The 21,765-nt window shown below is 43.9% G+C and overlaps 1 protein-coding gene across 3 annotated transcripts in view; it reads right to left on the bottom strand.

Moving 5' to 3' along the window:
• Nucleotides 1-21,765, bottom strand: part of MYLK4 (myosin light chain kinase family member 4) — a 552,315-nt gene that overhangs the window by 181,184 nt on the left and 349,366 nt on the right. For all 3 annotated transcript variants that reach the window (XM_085607135.1, XM_085607133.1, XM_085607134.1), the window contains exon 2: nt 2,625-2,724. In XM_085607135.1, the coding sequence (XP_085463261.1) occupies nt 2,625-2,724 (100 nt within the window). The remainder of the gene's footprint in view (nt 1-2,624; nt 2,725-21,765) is intronic.

Raw genomic sequence — 21,765 nt, 5'->3', positions numbered from 1 at the left:
AGACAAAATGTTATGCTAAGGACTAGCATATCACTTCATCTATTAGAACTAAAAGAACATTTTGAAAAGCTCCAACCTTCCCATACAATTTTTGATTTTTGCATCAGTTTTGATTTGTGAATTAAATAGCATATTTTATACCTGTATATATATTGTTTGATGTATATTTTTGTGTATTGTTTTGCAGTTCAAATCATAGAAATTTGAGGCAGGGGTTGGGTACTTCCAGTAGTGATTTAGTGGGGGGCCACAAAATTCAAAAGCTTAAGAAGCAATGCATTTGTATTTTGAAATTGGGATTTTTGGGGGGACAGCAGCAGGTTCCAGGTCCTCACTGAAATCAATACATAGGACTGAATATTTAAAGAAGGACAAGTTGACCAATACATTACATGTACCAACATTGAGGCGTGATCTGAGACTTTCTTCTAATGAAGGTGAGTGCTAATGATTGGAGAAAACTCCTGTGAACATACCACATTTGCACAGTGCTTTGAAGCGCATGATCCATTATTTGCATTGTGTTGGATCTACCAATTCAGCACTATGCTAAATAGCCAACTGGAAGGATTCCCACATCTCCTGTCTTATATATATTAATGAGGCAGGATTTCCTTTGCGAATTCTCGCGAGTAGCTGAGAGTGCAAGGAGGGAGGCCTGGAAGTAATAGCAGACATCTATCCTGTATTCTCAATTTCAAAATACTCTTATTGCAGTCACAGTCCCGTTTAGCGACAGGGGCTGCAATTCAAAAGAAAAGTCGCAGGACGTGGAGGGACATGGGGAGGCCAAGCAGCAGTGTCCTGAAATGCTGGTTGCTCTTCTCCCTCCGATGACCACAGCTGATGATCATGCTGTTTAAGTTGTCTCACAAGAACAGCTTCCTCTTTGTGAATGGAAATCATCTCATACACGGGTTGGTATTTCAACAGAGGCTTGAGACTGCAGAAATAGTATAAAAACCAGCAGTCTGCCTATGGTCAAAACCAATAACCCACAACCCACCTCCTTCTTCGGGCAATGCTACCAGATTAAACATTACAAAGACATATCACTTTAAACAAAGCTCCATGGGGACTGATGTAGAGGAGGGCTCTGCTTTACATGACCGTGGTGTGCTGCCAGCAATAGGCATGGTAACCAAAAGGAACATGTCTCACATACAGTGGATTTGTGTGTGACTGAGCAGGATGGGGGTCAAAGGACAAGTTTACTAAAAATACCTTACAGACTAATTTGATAAGTGTAAGCTGACATGCTACAGAACAAAATACTAGTAGGCCACGTCCTATTTAGTCCGCCATGACTTTAGTTAACCTTTAAGTATTACCAAACTTAGGGCCCAAATTATTAATTGGTGGTCAGGCTGTTGTTCTGCCAGGGTGACAGAGCAAATTACTCCATCGCCCTGACGGAGGTCTCAACTGCCAGATTTACAGATGACCACCAAGATGGCAGTCATTTATAAAGCATTCGCAGGAAGCCCTGTCACGGCAGTGCCTGTCAATGCATTTTCCTGCTTGGTGCATGGCACTGTCAACATGATGGAGCCTTGCACCTAACAGTTTTTTTTGTTTTCATAATGAAAATCCTAAAACAGGGTTTTATTATTTACCACCATGGTTTGCCTGACAGTCACGGACAGTAAAAAAATGCTTTGTGTCCGTCCATCTTAATTGGGCAGATTGAAATACATGTAGCCAATTCTCCAAGGTCCATTACTTTGTCAGGCCGTCGAAGGGGTCTCACCATGGTGAAGACGGAGGAGTCTCTGCCATGGTTACATCAATGGTCCGCCCACATATAAATCGGGCGAGTAGATCATCATCTTGGTGGTAAGGATACTCAATCGCCGTTGCGACGGAGTATCCTTACAGCCAAGATATAAATCGGCCCCTTTGTCACCATCCTGTACTATATTTGTATTCTATGAAGCATTGTAGACACACCATTGCCTCATATGTTTTTTAACAAACTGTCTACTCTACCCACGTTTTACAATGCCTTTAACTGATTCATGTAAGTGGTACATATATAATGTGTTTCTATGAACTGTTGAAATCTCAGTCAAGGAACTGCAGAAAAGTTTTGGCACAATTGTAGGAAGAACAAACAGATGGAGACAGATGGGGCATTAAATAGTGGCACACTGAGGAAAAGGTATTGTTCAAAGTGGGGTACTACTATGTATTCTGAGATGAACTAGGCATGCACGCCTGGCTGCAGTGCAACTATGAATGAGGGGTCAATGTGTGAGGAAAGCAGTACTCCATTCTGCTCAGCACAGATGCAAATCTGCAAAATCTGCTCTAGGTTCATGCTAACTACTGTGTATTGGCCTCACAGATAAACATTCTGCAAAGCACTGCAAATAAATCTGTGGCTCAACAGCTGTATGGCGCTATATCAAGGCCGATAATACTAACCCACAATAATACCGCATTCACCACATCACCTATGGTAGATCTCATGGTTAGCATTCACATTACTATTCCTACTATTACTGATTCTAGGTTGATGCAGTGCATGCAATATTTTGTCATGTGATATAACGCATGCGATATAGTGAGGGTATATTTTCTCAACTATGCAACATGGACATTCAAATGCTGAGGAACCTTACCTGCAGAATCAAGTGCTTTGTTCTTCTTCACAGACTGTGTTCCCTTGAGACCTAGGTTGGACTTCTCTTTCTTCTCCTTTACTTTGTGATTCCTGGTAACCTGTAGAAAGATGTGACAGGTGTCTATGAAAAACGCTAAATGGCTCATGATTTTGTCGGATCAGTTTGAATGACATATTTTATTAATCAAACTTATGAATTTGCAATACACGTGTTTTTATGCAAATCACTTTAATGTAGAATAGATACAGTGGGACCTAATAAATGAAACCGTATTATACACACCCAGGGCAGAAACACAGATTGTGCAGGCTCAAGTGCAAGCTGCAGCACTGAGCGCAAATTGGTGCCATATATAGATCAAGAACAAATATGATAATTGTGAGTGCATATGATACAAATGTATATGTGTGTGTGTGCATGCGCACTTTGAAGATAGTGCAGCACACCATGAAAAAACAATGGGTTTATCAGCCGCTCGGTCAGGCTGTGTTAAGTTGACCACCTCATTCCATTTGATTATGGAAATTTTGCCCAGTACTGGTCTTGTGTGTCAGCACCTAATGCATACTGGGTATTGTAGTCTTGGTTTGCATCCACTGATCTAATTAGCCTTCAAAACTTGATAACAATTATTTGTAGTTATAAAGTCCAGGGCTGGAACAGTGTCCATAATGATATGTAGTGAGATGGTCACTGTACGCATGTTGCTAGTCTCGCAACCACTGAAGAGGAGCCTTTTGTCTCCCGTAAAGACCAAGGTGCAAAATGAGCATGTGCTATTTCTGTTAGTCCTGTTGAACTAGCTGGCCATGTGCATGTGGACCACTGGCCACATTTTGCCTGTACTCCTCAAACCTGGGATAAGGGAGAGACCTTGACTAAATTCCCCTTTAATTGTGTAGTCAGTGCAATAGCAGCCACTCTCATGTCTGGAATATTAAACGGTGTTCCCTTCGCAGCTGCAGTTTGTATAACATGACCAACTGTAGCCTTCTTGCAGTCTATGACAATGTTAGAGTGATACAGGCAGTAACGTCCTCCTGCTAACCGTCACATCACAAAGCCCCACATCAACTGTGGTTTGCAGTCTACTAAACTCCTATTGCTCACCAGAAATCCCATCAAAAGAAAAACTGGTACTTACAAATGCAGTCATTTTATATTTAATTAGACAATGGAGACGGGTAGTTAAAGTTTACAAATGATATGTATATAAGTCAACCTACCAATCATAAATTCTTGGTGTGGCCCAATGAGTCCAACATTTACAATCAAAATGATCTGAAAAACTAGTTTCAAGATTGACAGACTGTGAACTAAGGCAATATATGTTTATTTATTTATCTATTTGTTAATGTATTTATTTATTCATTAATGTGTGATTGTTTACAGGGCCCACTAGTCTCTACCTCAGTTGTATCTGAGCACCAGCACAAGATGGGGAAAGGATGAAGGGCAGAAGGGAAGAAAATACAGAATTAGAAAAGATCAGGCCACTTGAGAGAGGGCTAGATTGTATGCTCAATTAAAGAGATAATTTGTCAGACCTTTCTCCTAGTTGGTAAAGCTAATTTCGAGGCACATGAGCAAAAGGATGAGTTTCCAAACGAAGGAGCTTTGAGAATACAAGGATTGGTGACGTAGATCTGCGTTAACATACGAACATTGGCGTCTAGAGCGAGACACAATAGATGGAACCAGAGAGAGCTGGCACAGAGGGCTATAGTAGTAAATTAGTCCATCCTGAACTTCAATCCAAGCACTCAAGTGGATGTGGAAGGATATCTCCAAGTTGCCAATAGCACTGAGTGAGAGAAGTATACTTCACTGGCCTGAGCCAAGATGTGTTTGACAAAGACTCAAGCCACTGGCTGAAAGAGACTGGGCGAGGAAAGTCAATGGTTGAAAGGGGTGAGATTAAAGCCCATTCAATGTATTTTGTTGTCTGCTTAACAGCTGTGCTGTCAAACCCAGACACTGAAATGATCTCTATACAAAGCAGTTCTATCTCACTATACTGACAGACATGTTGTTTATGGTAGCAATACCTAAGGGTCTGATGGGTTGGCAGCACAGAGTCAATAGTTTTGACCTGCTGCTACTGTTGCACAGATCTTGGTGAGCAAGACAAGAGGATGTGAGTGTCAAAATGTTGCTTGGCCAATGGAGTGACAGCAATGTTGGTGTGAGGTGATTTTGATTCTATATGGCCGACATGGAGTGGGCTATATAGTTCGGCGCCCACAGTATATTGTCCAGGGTTTTAGCTGGGTGACTCGTGAAGATGCAGTTGTAATTCTCAATGAGTGAGAAAAAAACTGCAAGGACTAGGGCCATTCAGTGAGACAGCAGTCACAGACAACAGAAATAGCATCCGATGAGCCATGAGCAGATCTAAGAGCATATAAGATATGAGAGCAACTGCTTTGCACCTATGGATATATGTCTTCCTACACAACCCATAAAAACCTGAAGGCTTTAGTGCACTTTGGAACTTGGAATAGGAGGCATTTACCACACCCGGCAACTACTTCACACTGAGGTAATGCTATTTACTGGGTGTGGTAAATAACTCACCCTATTTCCCTCAAATTGTAATCAGGGCAGATGAATACAGTGGACACAGGTGCTCTGCAGCTGTGTTGGAGCAACCTTGAGTGCTATACAAATGTCAAGGTCAGGTAACACATAGCATAATGTCCAGTGAGTATGCCCAGTAAGCAGAAATCCCTATAACTCCCATAATGCAGCCCGCCGATACTTTGACTGAAACGCATGTAGCCCAAGATACTTGGTGTCTCGAGATAGCCATGAGGCAAACTGTTTTGGGCAAGGCCAGACCATGTGACCAGAGAGAACAAACTCTTAAGGTAAGAAGACTTAAGCTGTGATGTCTTCTAGAGGTACTAATGTTGATATTGATAAAATGAATGCCAATGCTTATAATGATACACTTACATATACAAATGAAAAACGCATCACTATTATCAAATTCACCAGTCATGAACTCTCCATCAATCCTGACTCAGAAATACATGGTCAGGCAGGCTCTGCAACCTAGGCCTGAGGCTACTGATTGACAGGTCACAGGTGGGGTGACACATAGCCAGCAGACAAACACACCAACAGGAAATTCAGGTCCATCCTCCAGATAAGTGCAGCGACACCACAATTGTCTGGGAAGATTGGTCCCAATGAAGCACACATGATCACAGGCCCCTCACACCAGACATCTGGACACATTACCCACTGGCCTACATTGAGTCAATGTAAGGTCGAGACCCACCTGCATTCGTTATCAAAAGCCAGACAAGGCCCGCATTTTTTTACCAAACAAGGGTCACTGGAAATACTTTTATGATACACAAAAACTGTATAAAGACTCTCTCAGATTGATTGTACTTTGAGACAGTCCTCAGACCCGCTTTTGTAGCTGTGCTCCCGGCCGAAGTGTTTAATTATTCCTGTTTCACCAAACACCATTTCTCTTTGTTAAATTCATCTTCAAGCAACACTTAAATACAGTTTCTAGAAATACTAAAACAAAATTAGTAACAACGAAAGGCAAAACACATGCTATAAAAATGTCCAGCTTCACAAGACAATGTAAATATTGGTCAAGGCGTTACACTCTCAGCACTATTGCCCTACAGCTTGATTACTTATTACATAATCGACGCAGTGAAGTAGGCCGCCACTATTACATCCCTTAATTATGAGACCCAGGAGTAAATTGCTTCATCCTCTTGCCACACCTTGTGACCAGAGAGACAACCCAGGAAGCATGTATAAATACAACCTTAAGCCCCACAGGTTTCCACAGTAAAATACTCTGTCAGCCTAACAGAATACCCACACACCATATTTAGAGGTGTCCACCGCCCCAGTGGACATCCCTTACATAGACTGGAACCACCATCCCAGCAGTTCCTGTCAATGCATGGAAAGTCTGATGTATGGCTCTGTCAACATTACGGAACCAAACAGCAGACTTTAAATTATGTTTTCTCAATAAGAAAATCCCAGAGTGGAATTTTCTTTTTGAAAATAAAAAAACACAATGCCCCCCTCCTTGGCAGGGGAGTTATAACCCATGGCTTCAGAGTCTTTTACATATTTTCACTAGTTTTACCTGTTGGAGGCAGACAGAGAAAACTGCCCATTTGTCCACCCACTCTAAATCAGGCAGGTGGTCAGATGGCAAAACCTCCAACAGCCCGTATTCTGTCAGGCATTGGAGGTATATATCAGCTGTGAAGACAGTAATTTCCGCTGTTGAAATCCTGAAGGTCTGCCTGACTCTAAATGGACTTCAGTATGGCAGAAACGATCAGGCTTTAAGTTTCTAGAAATACTGAAAAGTATTTTGCAGTGTAAAAAAAACTATTACAAATTGAAATTATTCTGTTTTTACAGGACTGATCAAACCTGAAAGAGCCTGGTTAGATAGGCCGATAAATAGGCCTCTTTATATACAGGCCTAGTCAGCCTACCTAAAAGGAAACCAAATATTACATACTTCACCAGTTTCCAAGTGTTACCCATTGAGAATAGGGGTTTAGGGGACAGCCGTCCTGAGGGAGGTCTGTCCCCCGAGGCTATTGGGAGAACGAGGTGCAGTCTTGATGCTGTGCTTCATTTGGGCTACATCCGCTAAAGGATTTAGCCCTATGGATATATAGGCAGACATTTTGGGCTGCCACCCACCATTTTGTGGTAGGTTTACCCAGTGGCAGTCCTTAGTGGAGATAGTGAAGACGTTTTTGTAGTCAGCGGGTGCAGTCTCGCTTTCATGTTGGCGTTCTTCCCACTCTGCATGCGCAGTGGGATCTCTGCAAGGGTTAAGGCATGTGAGTGCACAGAGTGGCCCAGAAAGTTATGATAAGGTTGGGGCGAGGCAAGAGAGGGGCCACAGGGCATGAGCGGCGTGGGTGATGTGGGAAAGGGGAAGCGGGTGTCTCCCCATCGGCAGCCCACAACTCGAGGAGGAAGGCATTGAGTAGGGTGCCGGGTGGCTCAGCAAGGCCCATATCGCATGATGAGAGGTCACGGGGAGGATGGAGAGGGGGTCAACCTTATTATATGAGGGAGGCTAGAATCAAGCCACTAGGCATGAGCGGGAGGGGCACAGGCAGGTAGAATGGAAGCTTTGAGAGCTCATGCAAGTGGGGGCCTTGTAGGCCCAGATGTCGAGTTTGATGTGGGAAATAACCCTGAAAGTGAGGAGGAAGGGTTTAGTGGGGCGTTACTGTGGTAGGCCCATCAACATCAGGGATTCTTGGGCTGGATGCTGATACAGTTAGAGGGACTAACGGGCTGGGACCAGGTCCCGAGTGTAACCAGGAAAATGGGATTGGCTAGAGAGATGGCCTATGGGCATGCAAGCGAAGTGGCTAGGAGGGTGTCCACAGGGAGGGTGGGAACACCAGGAAGAAGGGGGGCTGGGCGGGGGTCAAGACACCTCCTTTCCTTTGGTCGTTTTACTGTGGAAAAGAGGGGGCCAGCATCTACAATATTGGCTGCCATGTTAGAATGTAGCGAGGATGAAAATCAGGAAGAAGAAGGCCTGGCGTCTAGGATCAGGCAACATCGGGTTTACTCTTAGGGTGTGGGGGGAGTTGCGCAGGCACATGACAGACAGCACACAGGTGGTTTCCGGGGCGAAGGGGGATCTGCCTCCCTTTGCCTTGGTGTCAAGGAGTTGAATAGTAAGAGTCAAGGCACAGAGGTCCCAGGGTTTTGCACACCAGTATTATCCTCTTTTCTCAGATTTCAGCTTTACAGCAGGCAGCGGACTTGATAGAGCACAGTGCAGCTCGTCCCCTCCAAGGTGAAGAGAAAGCATGGTGCAGAACAGCAGGACGGACGGAGTCGTGGGGCCCTGCCTTAACTGACCCACAAAGGTCCAGTGTGGCCTCATCAGGGCATTTGGCGGACTAGCACAGAACATCATTGGGTGGACGGATACATGGGTTACAATGGCCTGCATTGCCAGAGTTGCCAGAGTGAGGGCAGGACGAGGCGAGGTTGCAGAAGGGTAAATACGTGAGGGACACTGGAGTGGGGACAGAGGAAAAGGACCCACATGACATAGAGGAAACAGCTGCACAAAAAGATGGAGGTAGAGTGCTCGGATGATGGAAAACCCTCAGGGACGTCCGCATGGGATCAGTCGGGTGACCAGGCTAAGGCCGTGCGTACTGATATCAAGGGTAGACAGGGAGACAGGAACGGTAGATGTGACAGAGGGCAAGGAGAGTAAGGAATTTAAAATAAAGAAACTCCCCTACATGGGAATGACTAAACCATTGGGGGCACATCTTATGTTGTCCACTAAGAAAAAAATCTGGAAGGGGGAGTACGTGGAAATGTTTAGGTTGTTACACAGAGAATGAGGGCCAAGGAGGGATCTAAGGAGGAAGAGTATGAATTGGCAAAATGCTCATGGGTGCTGATGACCATAGAGAAATGGACGTCAGCCTTTTTAATGCATGCCGGCGTATACTGTGAAAAATAGCCTGAGTGGAGTGTTGCCCTGTTTAAGTATATGGACGTCATACACAAAGCACAAATTTAATTTGAGGAAACGCTTGGCACACAGGGGGGAACAGCCTGGGGGTTCTAACAGCCAGTGGCAGCAGACTCCGGGGGCATCAGGGAGCCACAAAACCTCATCCAGTAATTACGGGGGGGGGGGGGACAGGGCACAGGGATCTTTGGTTAAAAGCTTGTACGCCATTTAAATTAGACAGGCTGACTTTCTGACTGTTCAGACTACCCCAGAAGGGAGGACGCAGAAATACTGCAAGGGCTTAAGTGGGGATTTTGTTTGAGGTATGACAGTCTGAGAGTGCGGCGATGGGCAGAAAATTTGAAGTCAGTCAGGAAACACCCACACATTAAGCGGGAGAAACTGCAGAAAGTGGTCCAGGAGGGTAGGATGACTGGTCCGTTTGACATATGACCTATAGAGAATCTGATTGTATCCGCGATAGGGGTTGTTTCGAAGAAAAAACAGGGCCAGTTCCAGTTGATACAGCATCTGTCCTGACTGGAAGGGCAATCGGAGAATGATTTTACTGGTGAAGAGTTGGCTTTGGTGTCTCTTTCGGCGGTGGATGCAGCGATGGCACTGGTGCAGCAGGCAGAGTCGGTGCACAAATGGCAAATTGTGACGTAAAATTGGTTTTCCGATTGGTACCAGTACTCCCTGAGAATTTTCAGTTACTGGGTATTCAATATGGAGGACATTGGTATGTGGACAAAGACTTTCCAAATGGATGGGATGGCAACAGCAACCAGCCCTGGCAGATTGCTGCTCGACCGGCTTTGGGAGCGGCGGATGGTGTGATGGGGGGGGGGTGATCTAGCAAGAAGCACTGCCCCCGCTTTTGTTACAGGGGACCACTGGCCCCCAGTGACAAAAATGTCACCCACGGGCACAAAAACGGCCCCCAGCCCTCCGGCCCTGGTTATTTTACGTGGTGCACTGGACACGGGGGTGACCCACTACTTGGATGAATTATTTTTAGTCACACACTCTAGCTCTGAGGACTGTCAACATTTGCTGGTAAGTTTTCAAGAGCTCATAGAGGACATGAAAAAACAGTGAGACCCGACACAACTATTTCATTTTTGGGAATTGAGTTGGACTCTGGGGTCATGGAGGCTCTTTTGCCGCAGGACAAAAAATGGGAATGCAGTTGATATTGGACACAATGCTCGAAAAAGTTAAAATCGCAGTAAGGGAGGTGCAGGTACTTTTGGGTTGTCTCAACTTTGCATGTAGGGTGGTACGAGCAGCCAGGACTTTCTGCAGGAGACTTGGTTTTGCACTCTCTGGGCTATCTTGCTGCATCATCAAGTGTGCCAATCAGCTGGGGTGAAGGAGGATTTGCAAATAAGCCATTTCTTTTTAGATTTGTTCAATGGCATCCCCATGTGTGCACCACTGGAATTTGAGTGGAATGTGCAGATCTATTCAAACACAGCAGGGGTAATTGGATTTGCATTGTTCAGGTCGGGGCAGAGGTGCGAGAAAGAATGACCGGAAAGTTGGAAACACAGGCGGTGCAGCACTGCTTTCCTCGAGTTGTTGCCATTGGTGGTAGCAGTCACTCTGTGGGGTAATTTTCTGGAGCACAGGAAGGTTCTTTTTCACATTGACAATATGGCTGTAGTGCAAGTGGTAAACAGACAGTTGGCAAGGGATATGCACATGCTGAAGTTATTGACGGTTTTTGTGTAGGCGTGCTTATGGCATCCTATTCTCTTTAAGGCAAAACATGTGCCAAGTGTGGAAAATGACATTGCAGATGCTTTGTCTCATTCACAGTAGGAGAGGTTCCATGAACTGGCCACAGAGGCAGACAGGGACAAGATGCACATGCCACCGGAGTTATGGACAGTAGGAGACAGAGGAAGTTCCAGCAGGTTGTAGGTCCCTGGCGTTCTCCACACGGAAGGCATTTGCCCAGGCTTGGGAAGACTTTTATAATACAGGGGCTTGTAGGAGATCGAGGGAGTGGGAACAGTTGAAGATGTGGTGCAGTTTATTCTGTGTTTGACGGAGAAAGGGCTTTCTCGAGTCACGATTGTAGGGAAGTTGGCAGGCAGTGCTTTCACGGGAAAGATATTCTGGGGCTATTCTCCATCAGCGGGGGAATTGGGTAAGCAGATGTTGAAAGATTGGGCTACAGAGCAGGGGTGTGTGGGGCGAAAGAGAAAGCCCCTCTTACGTATATGGTTTTCTGCAAGGTGATGGGTATTTTGCCAGCTATATGCTCTTCGGCACAGGAAGCTACTTTGTTTTCCACTTTGATGATGTGGATGTTTTTGGGAGAATTCAGAGTGTCAGAGTTGTTGTGGGCCGTGGAAGTTGGGGGCTGTTATGGGAGGAAGTTGATTTTCAAGCATCGCGAGTAGGAATACAACAATGTAGTTCAAAAATGGTTCAGAGGTCGAGAGGAACAACAGTTCTCCTGCCACTGTACCCACAAGAGAGTTTCTGCCCGGCAGCATGGGGTGGGAAACTGTGTGGGCATCAAGTGGTTCCTTTGGGGAAGGTTTTAAGGCACTACCAAGTTGACTGGGTAACTGCATTTCAGCTGTTGGCAGTTCTGAGGAAATCCCTTGCGAGAATTTGTTTGATAGGTACAGATTACAGCACCCACTCATTCATAAATATCCAGGTGATAAAATCACCATAAAAGAATACAAACAACATATTTAAAATAAAATACATTATTAATAATCAGCATAAGTTAATAATAGTTAATAAACAGTCTCCTCAGTTACTACATCTATTAGTCAGGTCTCGATCTCCTGGACGCCATAGCAGCTTGCAAAAATGATAAATAAGTAAATTAACAGTCAGTGGGGAGCATCTGAAAATAAAACAAAGCTGGCCTGACTTGGTTAACATTCAATAGCTTCAATAGAGGGATTAAAAGACGCTTCCTTGGCCAACTAAAATAAGGACAAAACATTACAAAATGCAAAGTGTCCTGCGAAGACTTATTGTCGCAGCCGCAGGGTAACCTTGCCTCAGACCATGCCCACCCACATGGAGACGCCAGAAGATGATGCAGTTGATTAAACCTAAACCTGGCCACTAGGAACCTATCTTGCCGCGAACGAACCTTGGCAAGATACGGCTCCAACCTCTGCATGGTTTTCAACAACACATGACCCCGCACTGATGGCTCTGCAACTCCAGATTTTCTCTCTCCAGGTCGAAACGGTTCAGGAACAGCCTTTTAACTCTCTCCAGCTCACACATGGAGAGGGAAGTAGTATCTTCATAGATATCGGGCCTACCTATGGAAGCAAAAGGTGCCTTAACATAGGCTATCCAGAGTATTTTATGGACCTGATGAAGGGCCAAACAGTCTGCAAGAATCAACCGATTTACCTTTAGTTCTTCCCTGCACCAAATCTTAATCCAACACAATAAGGGGCTTAGGGATATAAGGTTCAACACGCGTAAAAGGCTAAGCTCCGCCTGCACCGAGAAAGCTGGGGTATAATTTGGAACCTGTACTCACTCTTTTCGCATCGGGGTGGCCATGGAGGCAGGCAGGAGGGGTTGGTCCAGAGAGCAGATGATGGGTCTGGGTAGATGGTCTTCAGATTGTTTCCAGTGGTATGTCAGGGCTGATGGGGAGAGTGCTGAGCGTGCCATTTCATATACGTTCTCTTACTGCTATTTTTCTTTTCAGGTTTGGTTTTTGGGCCCAAAGGCTGCCGGCTTGGCAGTTTGGATAGTGGGACATTCGTTCATGAAATTGGTTGAACGGAAAGCTGGGACGAGCTCATGGGAAGTGACCTGGGATTTGACTCCACAACTCTTTCGGTGACTTGGCATGGTAAAGGGGGTATGAGGCGGAGAGAGCTCCTGCCTACCCTGAATAGGCTGTTTGTTACAAGAAAGACCGTCCGGACATTCAACTTATACATTTGGGCGAAAATGATATGGTGGAGAACGGTGTGTGCCTCATTGCGAGCTATATATATATATATATATATAAAGAACAAGGGCACCCAAAGGAGATCGGTCAGGGACCTTGGGAACTGATTTGCTACAGGAGACAGTGGTCCCTGAGAAATTAAAGGAAGTTAATACAATGAATATAGCCTCAATCAGTGCTATATTTGAGCCAGTATCCAGCCGGACAAAGGCACCTTTAATATATAATATTTCATCAATAGTACATAGAATGTACGTTAATTAACAGTGGGATACAAGCCTGTATCCGAGGACTTACATATCACACAAAGGCTATATTCATTGTATTAATATTCTTTAATTTCTCAGGGACCACTGTCTCATTGCGAGCTATGACAAAGGGCCTGAAGGAGATAAAGGCCCAGTCGTCAGGGTGTTTTCTTGCATGGACTGAGTTTATTCCACAGAGAAACTAGAGACAAATTTTCTTTAAAAAAAAAAAAAAAAAAAGTTTTTTATGTAGATGTGCAAGCATACGGCTACATACTGTGGAAACCTATTATTGTTAGATTGCCAAATCTATTAGGTGCAGGACAGGGATTAGCATGTCTTTCCTATGTATGTGTGATTACTATGTGCATAGTGGAATCCCTGCAAGAACTTGGTTAGACTAGCTACGATGATCCTTGTTGTGACATGCTACTTATCCTGGTGATGTCACTTCCATACACTATACCCTGGGAAATGGTGGCGTGCTTTACACTTTCCCATGCTTTCTTCCTTTTTCACTCCCGTGTATATTTAGATGCATAAATAAGTTTGTGAATGGCATGGTACATCTTTGTGAATATCCACAAAGAATCTGGGGATATTAACCTTATTTGCAGTTAATTTCCCCAACCATTTCATGGTCACTTCCCAAAGGAACACACGCTAGGTTTCACCTGAGCATGCAGAAAAAAATCTGCATACTTTGCAGAACTTTCAAAAGTTACATCGTTGCATTCAAAGAATAAATCGATTTAGTCAGAATTTGGAAAGGGGTTTTTATATGGGGTTTCAAGCTACTTCTACGTGCAACAGCTAAGGTGAGAGAAAAATAGTCCTACGGGCGGCGTCAAAGGCCACTAGAATTAGTCACAATATTGAATGCACGTGAAAACGTTTCATAATCGTGTCAATGTACTTCCTCAGCAAATATCTCGCTACAGCGCATGGAGTATAAAACACCCCATTTAACACAGGTTATTAACGACAATCGTAGCCTTTGAAAATCGTTGCAATTTCAGGAAGGTCATACAGTGGCTTGGCGTGTTTTTAATGCAATCCTGCACTGACATCTGCTGGACATTCCCATTAGTTTGCAAAGCCAGAGTTTGAATTCTGTCTACAACCTTTTTTCCTGTTTATTCGTGGTTACAGAATACGAAAACAGACACATCTTAGGGTGTTAGATACACCCCTGATAAATCTTTAGAGAAGCTGATTTGCGTTCTAGTAATTTCTGTGAGACCACTTATCAAGCGATCTGAACTGTTTGCCCACCTTATTGTTGTATTGTATTTTTTGGTCATTTTGTGAACAGTGCCTTTTAAAGGAAAAGCATTGGCTGGACATTGGTTTATTGAGTATTGTTGTGTGTTGCTGTGTCATGAGTTCCTCCAGCATCTCCCTGACTCAGGTTTCGACTTCCCTGCCTCTGTATCCCGACAGTATGGCTAAAAGGGGTACTTGTTCTCAGTTTGAGGGGCTGCAGTACAAAGGTCCCAGAACCCAAAGCCCATTAATTGATACAGTTGGGTTTCAGCAACATCTGATTGCCCCAAACCTGGATTTCTTACGGGGGCACTCAGAGGGGATTTTAAAAGCTTACTGACCACAGTAGAGTATTGGTGGGTTACAGCCATTCATAAATTGCAGACCATTTTCCAGTTTTTCTTTGGGAAGGGACCATCCAGTTGGTGGGTCAGATTATAATTTAGTTTCACACAGTTCAAAGATGCAATTCTATTCCAGGAATTGTACATCTACCAATGTGGTGACAGACAGTTTATTAAATACATCTTAATATATTGCACTGTATGGAAGAAAGCTTCATGTGACTAAAGTAAAAGATAAGTTTAGTGATGCGTTCGACTTCAAATTACATTTCAGACCACTCACCCGAGAACTAAAAATAAACCAGTCATTACTCACTTAACAGTTGGCAATTTACCAAGGAAAGAACATGGGGGCATTTTACAAGCACCTTGTGCCACCGAAACGCCACTTTTTGCATGTGTGCTTGCAAATATTTACAAGGCCACGCAAAGCCACCCTGCGTGGCTTTTCAAGGCGTGTAAATATGCCCCCCTTTCACGCATTACTCTATGTGAATGGGGCGTGCCATGGGTGTTGCTGTAGGTGTTCCCACGCAACACCCATGGATTCTGATGCATTCCCAGATTTTCAAGGTTTCGTAAACCTAGGAATGTGTCAGATTCTAACTCCTCCACAGGGGAGGCTTTAAAGTGGCACAACAAGGAGAAATTCCTTTATTTCTCCTCATTTTCTGCTCCTTCTATGTGTGCTGCAAAATGCCATCCATTATTATTTTGTGCAGGAAGGGGTCACTTCCTGCACAAAAACAATCATCCCTGCAAAGCAGGCACCCGTGCACCAAGATGCGTTGGTGCTAGGCAGTCAATTGTGTGCCAGAAGAGAGGAAAGCACAACTATACGACGCATCCCTGCACTTTTCTAATGACACAGCTCGCCGCATCAAGATGGCTTGCAGCGCCGCGCTGCTTTACTTTCTTGTATATATGCCCCCGGGTCTTCTCCGTTCTCATGGATACATTTCCAATGACGCCTATTCTAAAAGGCCCTTCATGACCCCTTGCACTTCACTCCCTAAGTGTTATATCCAGGTGCTGTGTCGTGATGGTGTTAATTACATTTTGGTGCACTTATATATAAAAAACGTTATCTTATTACTAGTTAGGGTGAAGATATTTTTAGTGTGGTGGGGGAATTGGACAGAATTCATACATTTTGCAGTTATTAACGCTTGTAAAGTTTTACTTTTTCCCCAATTATGCTTCTGGTGATATTTTCTTGCAAAAATACTTTTCAACAAGAACATTTGTCCATCATAGTTAATTTGCAAATTTTGATTTCAGCAAACCAAGTGAAAACTCACAAGAATTATTTTTTCGCTAAAAATTAAGCCATTAAAATGTAAAAGTGATTTTGTTTTTTTCAGGCATAACATATATTTGCTGATTTGTTCCTGACATTTTTGCTGCAGTTGCAAATTGTACGAAGTTTATAAAGCTTGAAAAGTTTTTCTAACAAATTTGTGAAGTTTGCTGAACAAAAGTGCCACAATTGTGCCCACTCACCTATTAACATTATAAATGCCAATGAAGTTTTTGAGGAGACAAATTAACAATATCAAATAACATTACATGAAATGAAATAGAAAAGAAAGGATTTAGGGCCTCATGTATCAAGCCATTTCGCAGTACTCAGCCCTTCAATTCACAGGATTTGCAACAGCAACATGGATTGTTGGTATGTATGAAACCAACCTTTTGAGCTGGAAAAGCATTGGGGTTTACTAGCCCATTCCAAATGACAATTAGGAACGATATGAAAAAAGCTTTCCTCCCTAACTGCAATAGTTTGCGACCACAATGGCAGTTGCAAACCATTGATCATTTAACAAACATTTTTTTAAGCATCATCGGTTCCTTTAAGGAAAACAGTTTCCTGTTTGTAAATAAAATGTAGGTATGGTTGTCTAAGAAGGTGTTTACCTAGATTTATGTTACTATGAATGCCATGTCCAGACTTCGGAGCAAATTGAAAAACAAATGTATTGTGAAAGGAAGCCTCACACATTGCTATTTTGTAAAGTAGTATGACAAAAATAGTGAAATGCTCACATTAAGGTGCTTGTGCAACCTTAGCCTCCTACTTGCTCCACAAATGTACTGTGTGGAGTCACTATGCCTGTTTCATAAGGCATGTTGTGCACCTGAATTGAACTATGACCTGCAAAAGGAACATTTTGCTCACGGAACCTGCAAATCTAATTTCCAAAATCAGACTTTATGCATTTGCAAACCTAAGAATGTGACCAAGACATTCAAAATTTCCATTTTGAACATGCAAACTCCCAAACCTAGGCCCTAATTACGATGCCGGTCGGACGAGCGTCCGACCGGCATCATGTTGGAATGGAAACAGACTGACTAGTAGTCGGTGGTTCCATCCGACGAATTTGGATGGGACCGTCCATGAGGCGGGTGTAAACATCCATTTTCCAAATGCGAGTTGTGCAGCAGGCGGAAAACGGCAGCTGCACAACACACATTAGGAAAATGGATGTTTACAAACATCCATCAACCTGTGAGCCAGGCACCATGTGGTGCCTGGCACGCGGGGTATCAATGTTTGGGGGGCACCACAGGTGCCCACCTTCACTCTTAGCGGAGGCTGCAGAGGCACGGGGGCCATGCTAGGGTCCCTCAAAGTCCGTTTCCAACAGCCTTTTAATGGCGATCAGACCACAATTGAAAGGCTGCCTGAAACATGCATCGTAATCCCTATGCTCAGGCACCACCCCATTGTAAGGGATTACTTTCTGCCCGCTGACCCGACGGGCTCCTTGAGCCTGTCGGATAGGCAGTGGTTGGTCCCTCCTTCACCTGCCTCAGATCGCCACATCATAATGCTGTGGTCGGACTGCATGTACAGATGTCAGTCAGATCGCAACCGAGAGGCCATCGGTTGCGATCCGACCGACATCGTAATCGGCCCCTTAGTGACTCATGTTGAAAGATGTTTTGCAGACTCATAGTCTGCAATTCACAAAAACAAAGGGTTTGTGACAGTAAAAGAGCATTTTGAAATATACAAAGGTCCCTTTATGAGTTAAAGTGCTTTTGCGATCCACTGTAAATCACAAATAGGAGGAGGCATGGTAGAGGTGTCCCTCTGCAGTTTTGAGTTCGTAATGAAATGTATCAATCAAGTGGGACCGCAATTGCATCGCAAACCATTGATCAGTTACTGAACGTAGTGTTGGAGCCGTAACTTATATGCAGTGGGGAAGCTTCCCCATGGGACAAACTGTCCTTCAGGAATACTATTGGCATCCTTATATGGGGTAGGCAATGACCCATAGGACCACTGCCTGCCACCACCGATGTTTATCCAAACTGATAAACATTTTTTAAAGCAGCACCAGTCCCTTTAATGGACAGGCCTATTTTTAATAAAATGTTTCTCGTTAGGAAATGCAAATGCAGACATGGAGGTCTTATTTATTGATTATATACTTACAGCGCTCTGTGACCTCCAAAGAGGTATTCTTTGTTCTAAAGTAACTATTTCCTGAAACCACTAAGTTCTAGGCATGCTTTCACAAAACAGTGAGGTTATGATTGAACATATAAGCATGTTCTTCACTTTTTTTGAAAATGCAGCTTGATGGAAGTTTTTCGGATCAATAGAGTTAGATTGTTCCAGATTTCAAGTGCAAAATAAGTAAAGGAGCACACTGCAAGTCTAGGTCATTGGATTCTGGGAACCTGCAGGAGATCAGCTTAAAGGACTGGCCAGAATATAGTTTTTAATTCTAAATTTTAAGTACTGAGTGCCCCTATTGCAAACAGCTTGGTAACAAACACAAAGGATTTGGTTCTTATCCTGATCCGAAGCCAGTGAAGCTTTTGCATGGCAGTGGAAATCAGCATCCTTCTGGGAAGTCCTAGGACCATTCCGCACCTAGCTTCTATATTTTCTACATGTCTAAAGTATGTAATACCAAAAACCTAGATAAGGTAAATTACAGTAATCCAGCTTGAAGGTTCATAAGGCTTGTGTCATAGTCCCCTGCTGGGTACAATGCAGAACAGGAAGAACTATTCTAAGGAAATGCAGGGTGGAAAAACACGATCCAATGAATGAATTCAAAGAATCCAAATAGACAACCAAAGACCTGGCCTGTATCACTCACTCTGGTAGTAAACCCAGTTCTTGACACCACCAGCTACCATCTAACATATTGGGATGTGATCCTGAAAAAGAGAATCTCTTTTTATCAGAGTTGAGTTTTAAGTGGCTGAAAACCCAAACTCCTACTTAGGCCTACCAGGGATCACACATAAATATTAAGTAAAATCAAATTAAGTGAGGATACCTGAGGGACATCGCAACAGAGAAACGTGCACGCCTCCATCCTTGTATTCGCAGCCAATTACAGGGTGAATATTCATTAGACACTTCATTTCACAATCCTCTACGAATGAAAAATTTGCAATGTGACGTCTTCCATAGCATTCTGGTTTGCAATCCAATCTTTGTGCATGTTGCAGGTACCTGGTTTGCAAATGGGAAGAGTAAATAAGGCCTCTATACCCCAAAAGCAGACTTTCAGCATCTGCAAATTTAGAGCTAGTGACTTGTAGGAAAGCATTCTTTGGTGGATCTGCCTTCAAAAGTGGCGAATACCCATACATATATACCTAATGTACCCTGGGAAATAGTTTTAATATATTGTATTACAGCATTTCTAGAGAACATCCCTTCGTCTTGTCAAGGTCCCAGAGTGCCTTCTGGTTGGTTCAGTAAGTTTCTATTGCATTTGTTGTGCATGCCCTAGAGTGTGCTCAAGACTTGTGAGGGCATGTTTAGCACTGTTGTGTGGATAGAGGGGACTATGAATTGAGCCAGAGGGATCATTTGCAGGCAGTTTAAACAAGCCAGTATGACTTGCAGCAGGGGGGATCAGTAGAGTTGCAGTTCTATTAACAGCAATGTCTTTGTTGTTTTGCAATAGTCAAGGGGAGTGTTCAAAGGCTTGTGTATTTGGGAAAGTGCTGTCAAGCAGTGAACCTACATGACATTCACCCAGAAGCAACTGAAGTCTATCCCCTGGAGTCTCTGTAAAACTACCAGTGGAATATTTCATGAAGTGTACCCAGGAGTGACAGATGTGCATCCTCTGGAGACACACAGACTCTATAAGTAATATGCTGGCACTGTGACACCAACAGTTATATACTACGTGGGGTCTACCCAGGACCAACAGAAACGTATCCCCAGGATGCTCTACAAAACCTCGAGCAAAATATTACATGGAGTTCACCCAGAGACGACGGAGCCTGTACCCTGGAGATACTGTGAAACTACCACAGAATAGTATGAGGTTAGGCCAGGATTAGATCGATGCCATGACAGAGAATCTCAGGGTTAACTCAAGGAGCTGTAAAGGTGTAAGTCACAAAGTATTAAGTTATTAACGGAGATGGTGTAATCATCAGTAACACAGTCTAGGAATGCCTGTAAGAGGAAGATAATAGATTGAATGAGCAATGAGAGGTGAGGTGATGAAAGGACAGTAATTTGGGCCAAGAGCTGCAATACCATTTCAAGGCCCTTGCCAAGCCCTCACGTGGCCTTAATGATGTTGCCACAAGAATTCACCCTTTATGTCTCCGCCCTTCACCTGGCTGCCCAGTTTGAATACGACTGGGAAGCGGGTTTAAGTAAGATAGTTGCAGACACAAATGGTAGGAAGTGTGGAGGGCCAATGGAGAGGGCTGAGTCACTTCAGACCTGGATCCATGGAGAAAGCCATGCCTAGCTCTCATATTTGGAGGTGGGAACTAGGCTTAGAGGCAGAGCCAGAACAACAGAGGCCAGGCCTGTTAGGGGAAAACAGCAGCCTACACCTAAACAAAAGAAAAGTAGGAACAGCACTCTCTGCAAGCAAGCTGAGTTTGTAGGTGCCTACTTGGGTCCTTTCTAGTGTGCTTCATGATGGGGAGGTAGCTGAGAAATCATAAGTGTCATCTGTCCCCACCGCTGTCTATCAAATGAAAGATGGTTGAAGCAGTCAAGGGAGATCCACAACTACCTGGGGTGGATGGGGCCATTGGAGAGGGCTGGTCTACCTCAGCAAGAGGCTAATGGGTAAGCCATGCCTAGTTCTTTCCTTAGGATAAGGGCTAAGAGTAAGTGATTTGGGGAGGGATCAACTCCTCCTCATATATCTAAGGCGGTGTTCTTGAAGGGAAGATTAATTTGGGAAAAAATATTTTTCCATATAGAAACAAAAACATTTTTACATGGGCGAACCGAACCCCCTTTGCATCAGAATTAGTCACGCATGGGATTGACAAAAGATCTCAGGAGCACTCAGAAAAATCTATGACAGTTGTAAATATACTTGAGTAGTCTCAAATGCATTGTATTTAGGCCATCACATAGTGCATCCACATTCTTCTTCACTTGAATGATGCGTTTCAGGCCTACATACTCCTGACTTTTCCTTTAGGTGACCCAAGAGGTTTTCTCACAAAAACTATATCTTCCACATTCCACTACAGTTCACAAACACCATGCTTTCCATCAAATTGTTTCTTCTACCACTTTTGGTAATTTTTGCCCGCACGGAACACCACACCCTTAGCACCCTTCCTGTAATTCCACTTACGGTATTCTGAATGGCCCTCAAGACCTGGCTGTTCTAATAAGCCTCCGGGACCTGCAAGCGCCTGGATACCCTATTGGGTGATTAGCCCTGCTTTATAAATCCTGATTGATTGATTGATATAATCCAACCATGCCGGATTAGGCTTGGTGCCCGCCAATCTCCCTTTCAAACACTTGAACAGCGATACGTTGGTTACAGATTTG

The sequence above is a fragment of the Triturus cristatus genome, chromosome 5_2 (genome assembly GCF_964204655.1).
Source record: "Triturus cristatus chromosome 5_2, aTriCri1.1, whole genome shotgun sequence".
NCBI classification, from domain to species: Eukaryota; Metazoa; Chordata; class Amphibia; order Caudata; family Salamandridae; genus Triturus; species Triturus cristatus.
Note: the sequence above shows the minus strand (reverse complement) of the source record. Positions and strands in the feature narration are given on the sequence as shown.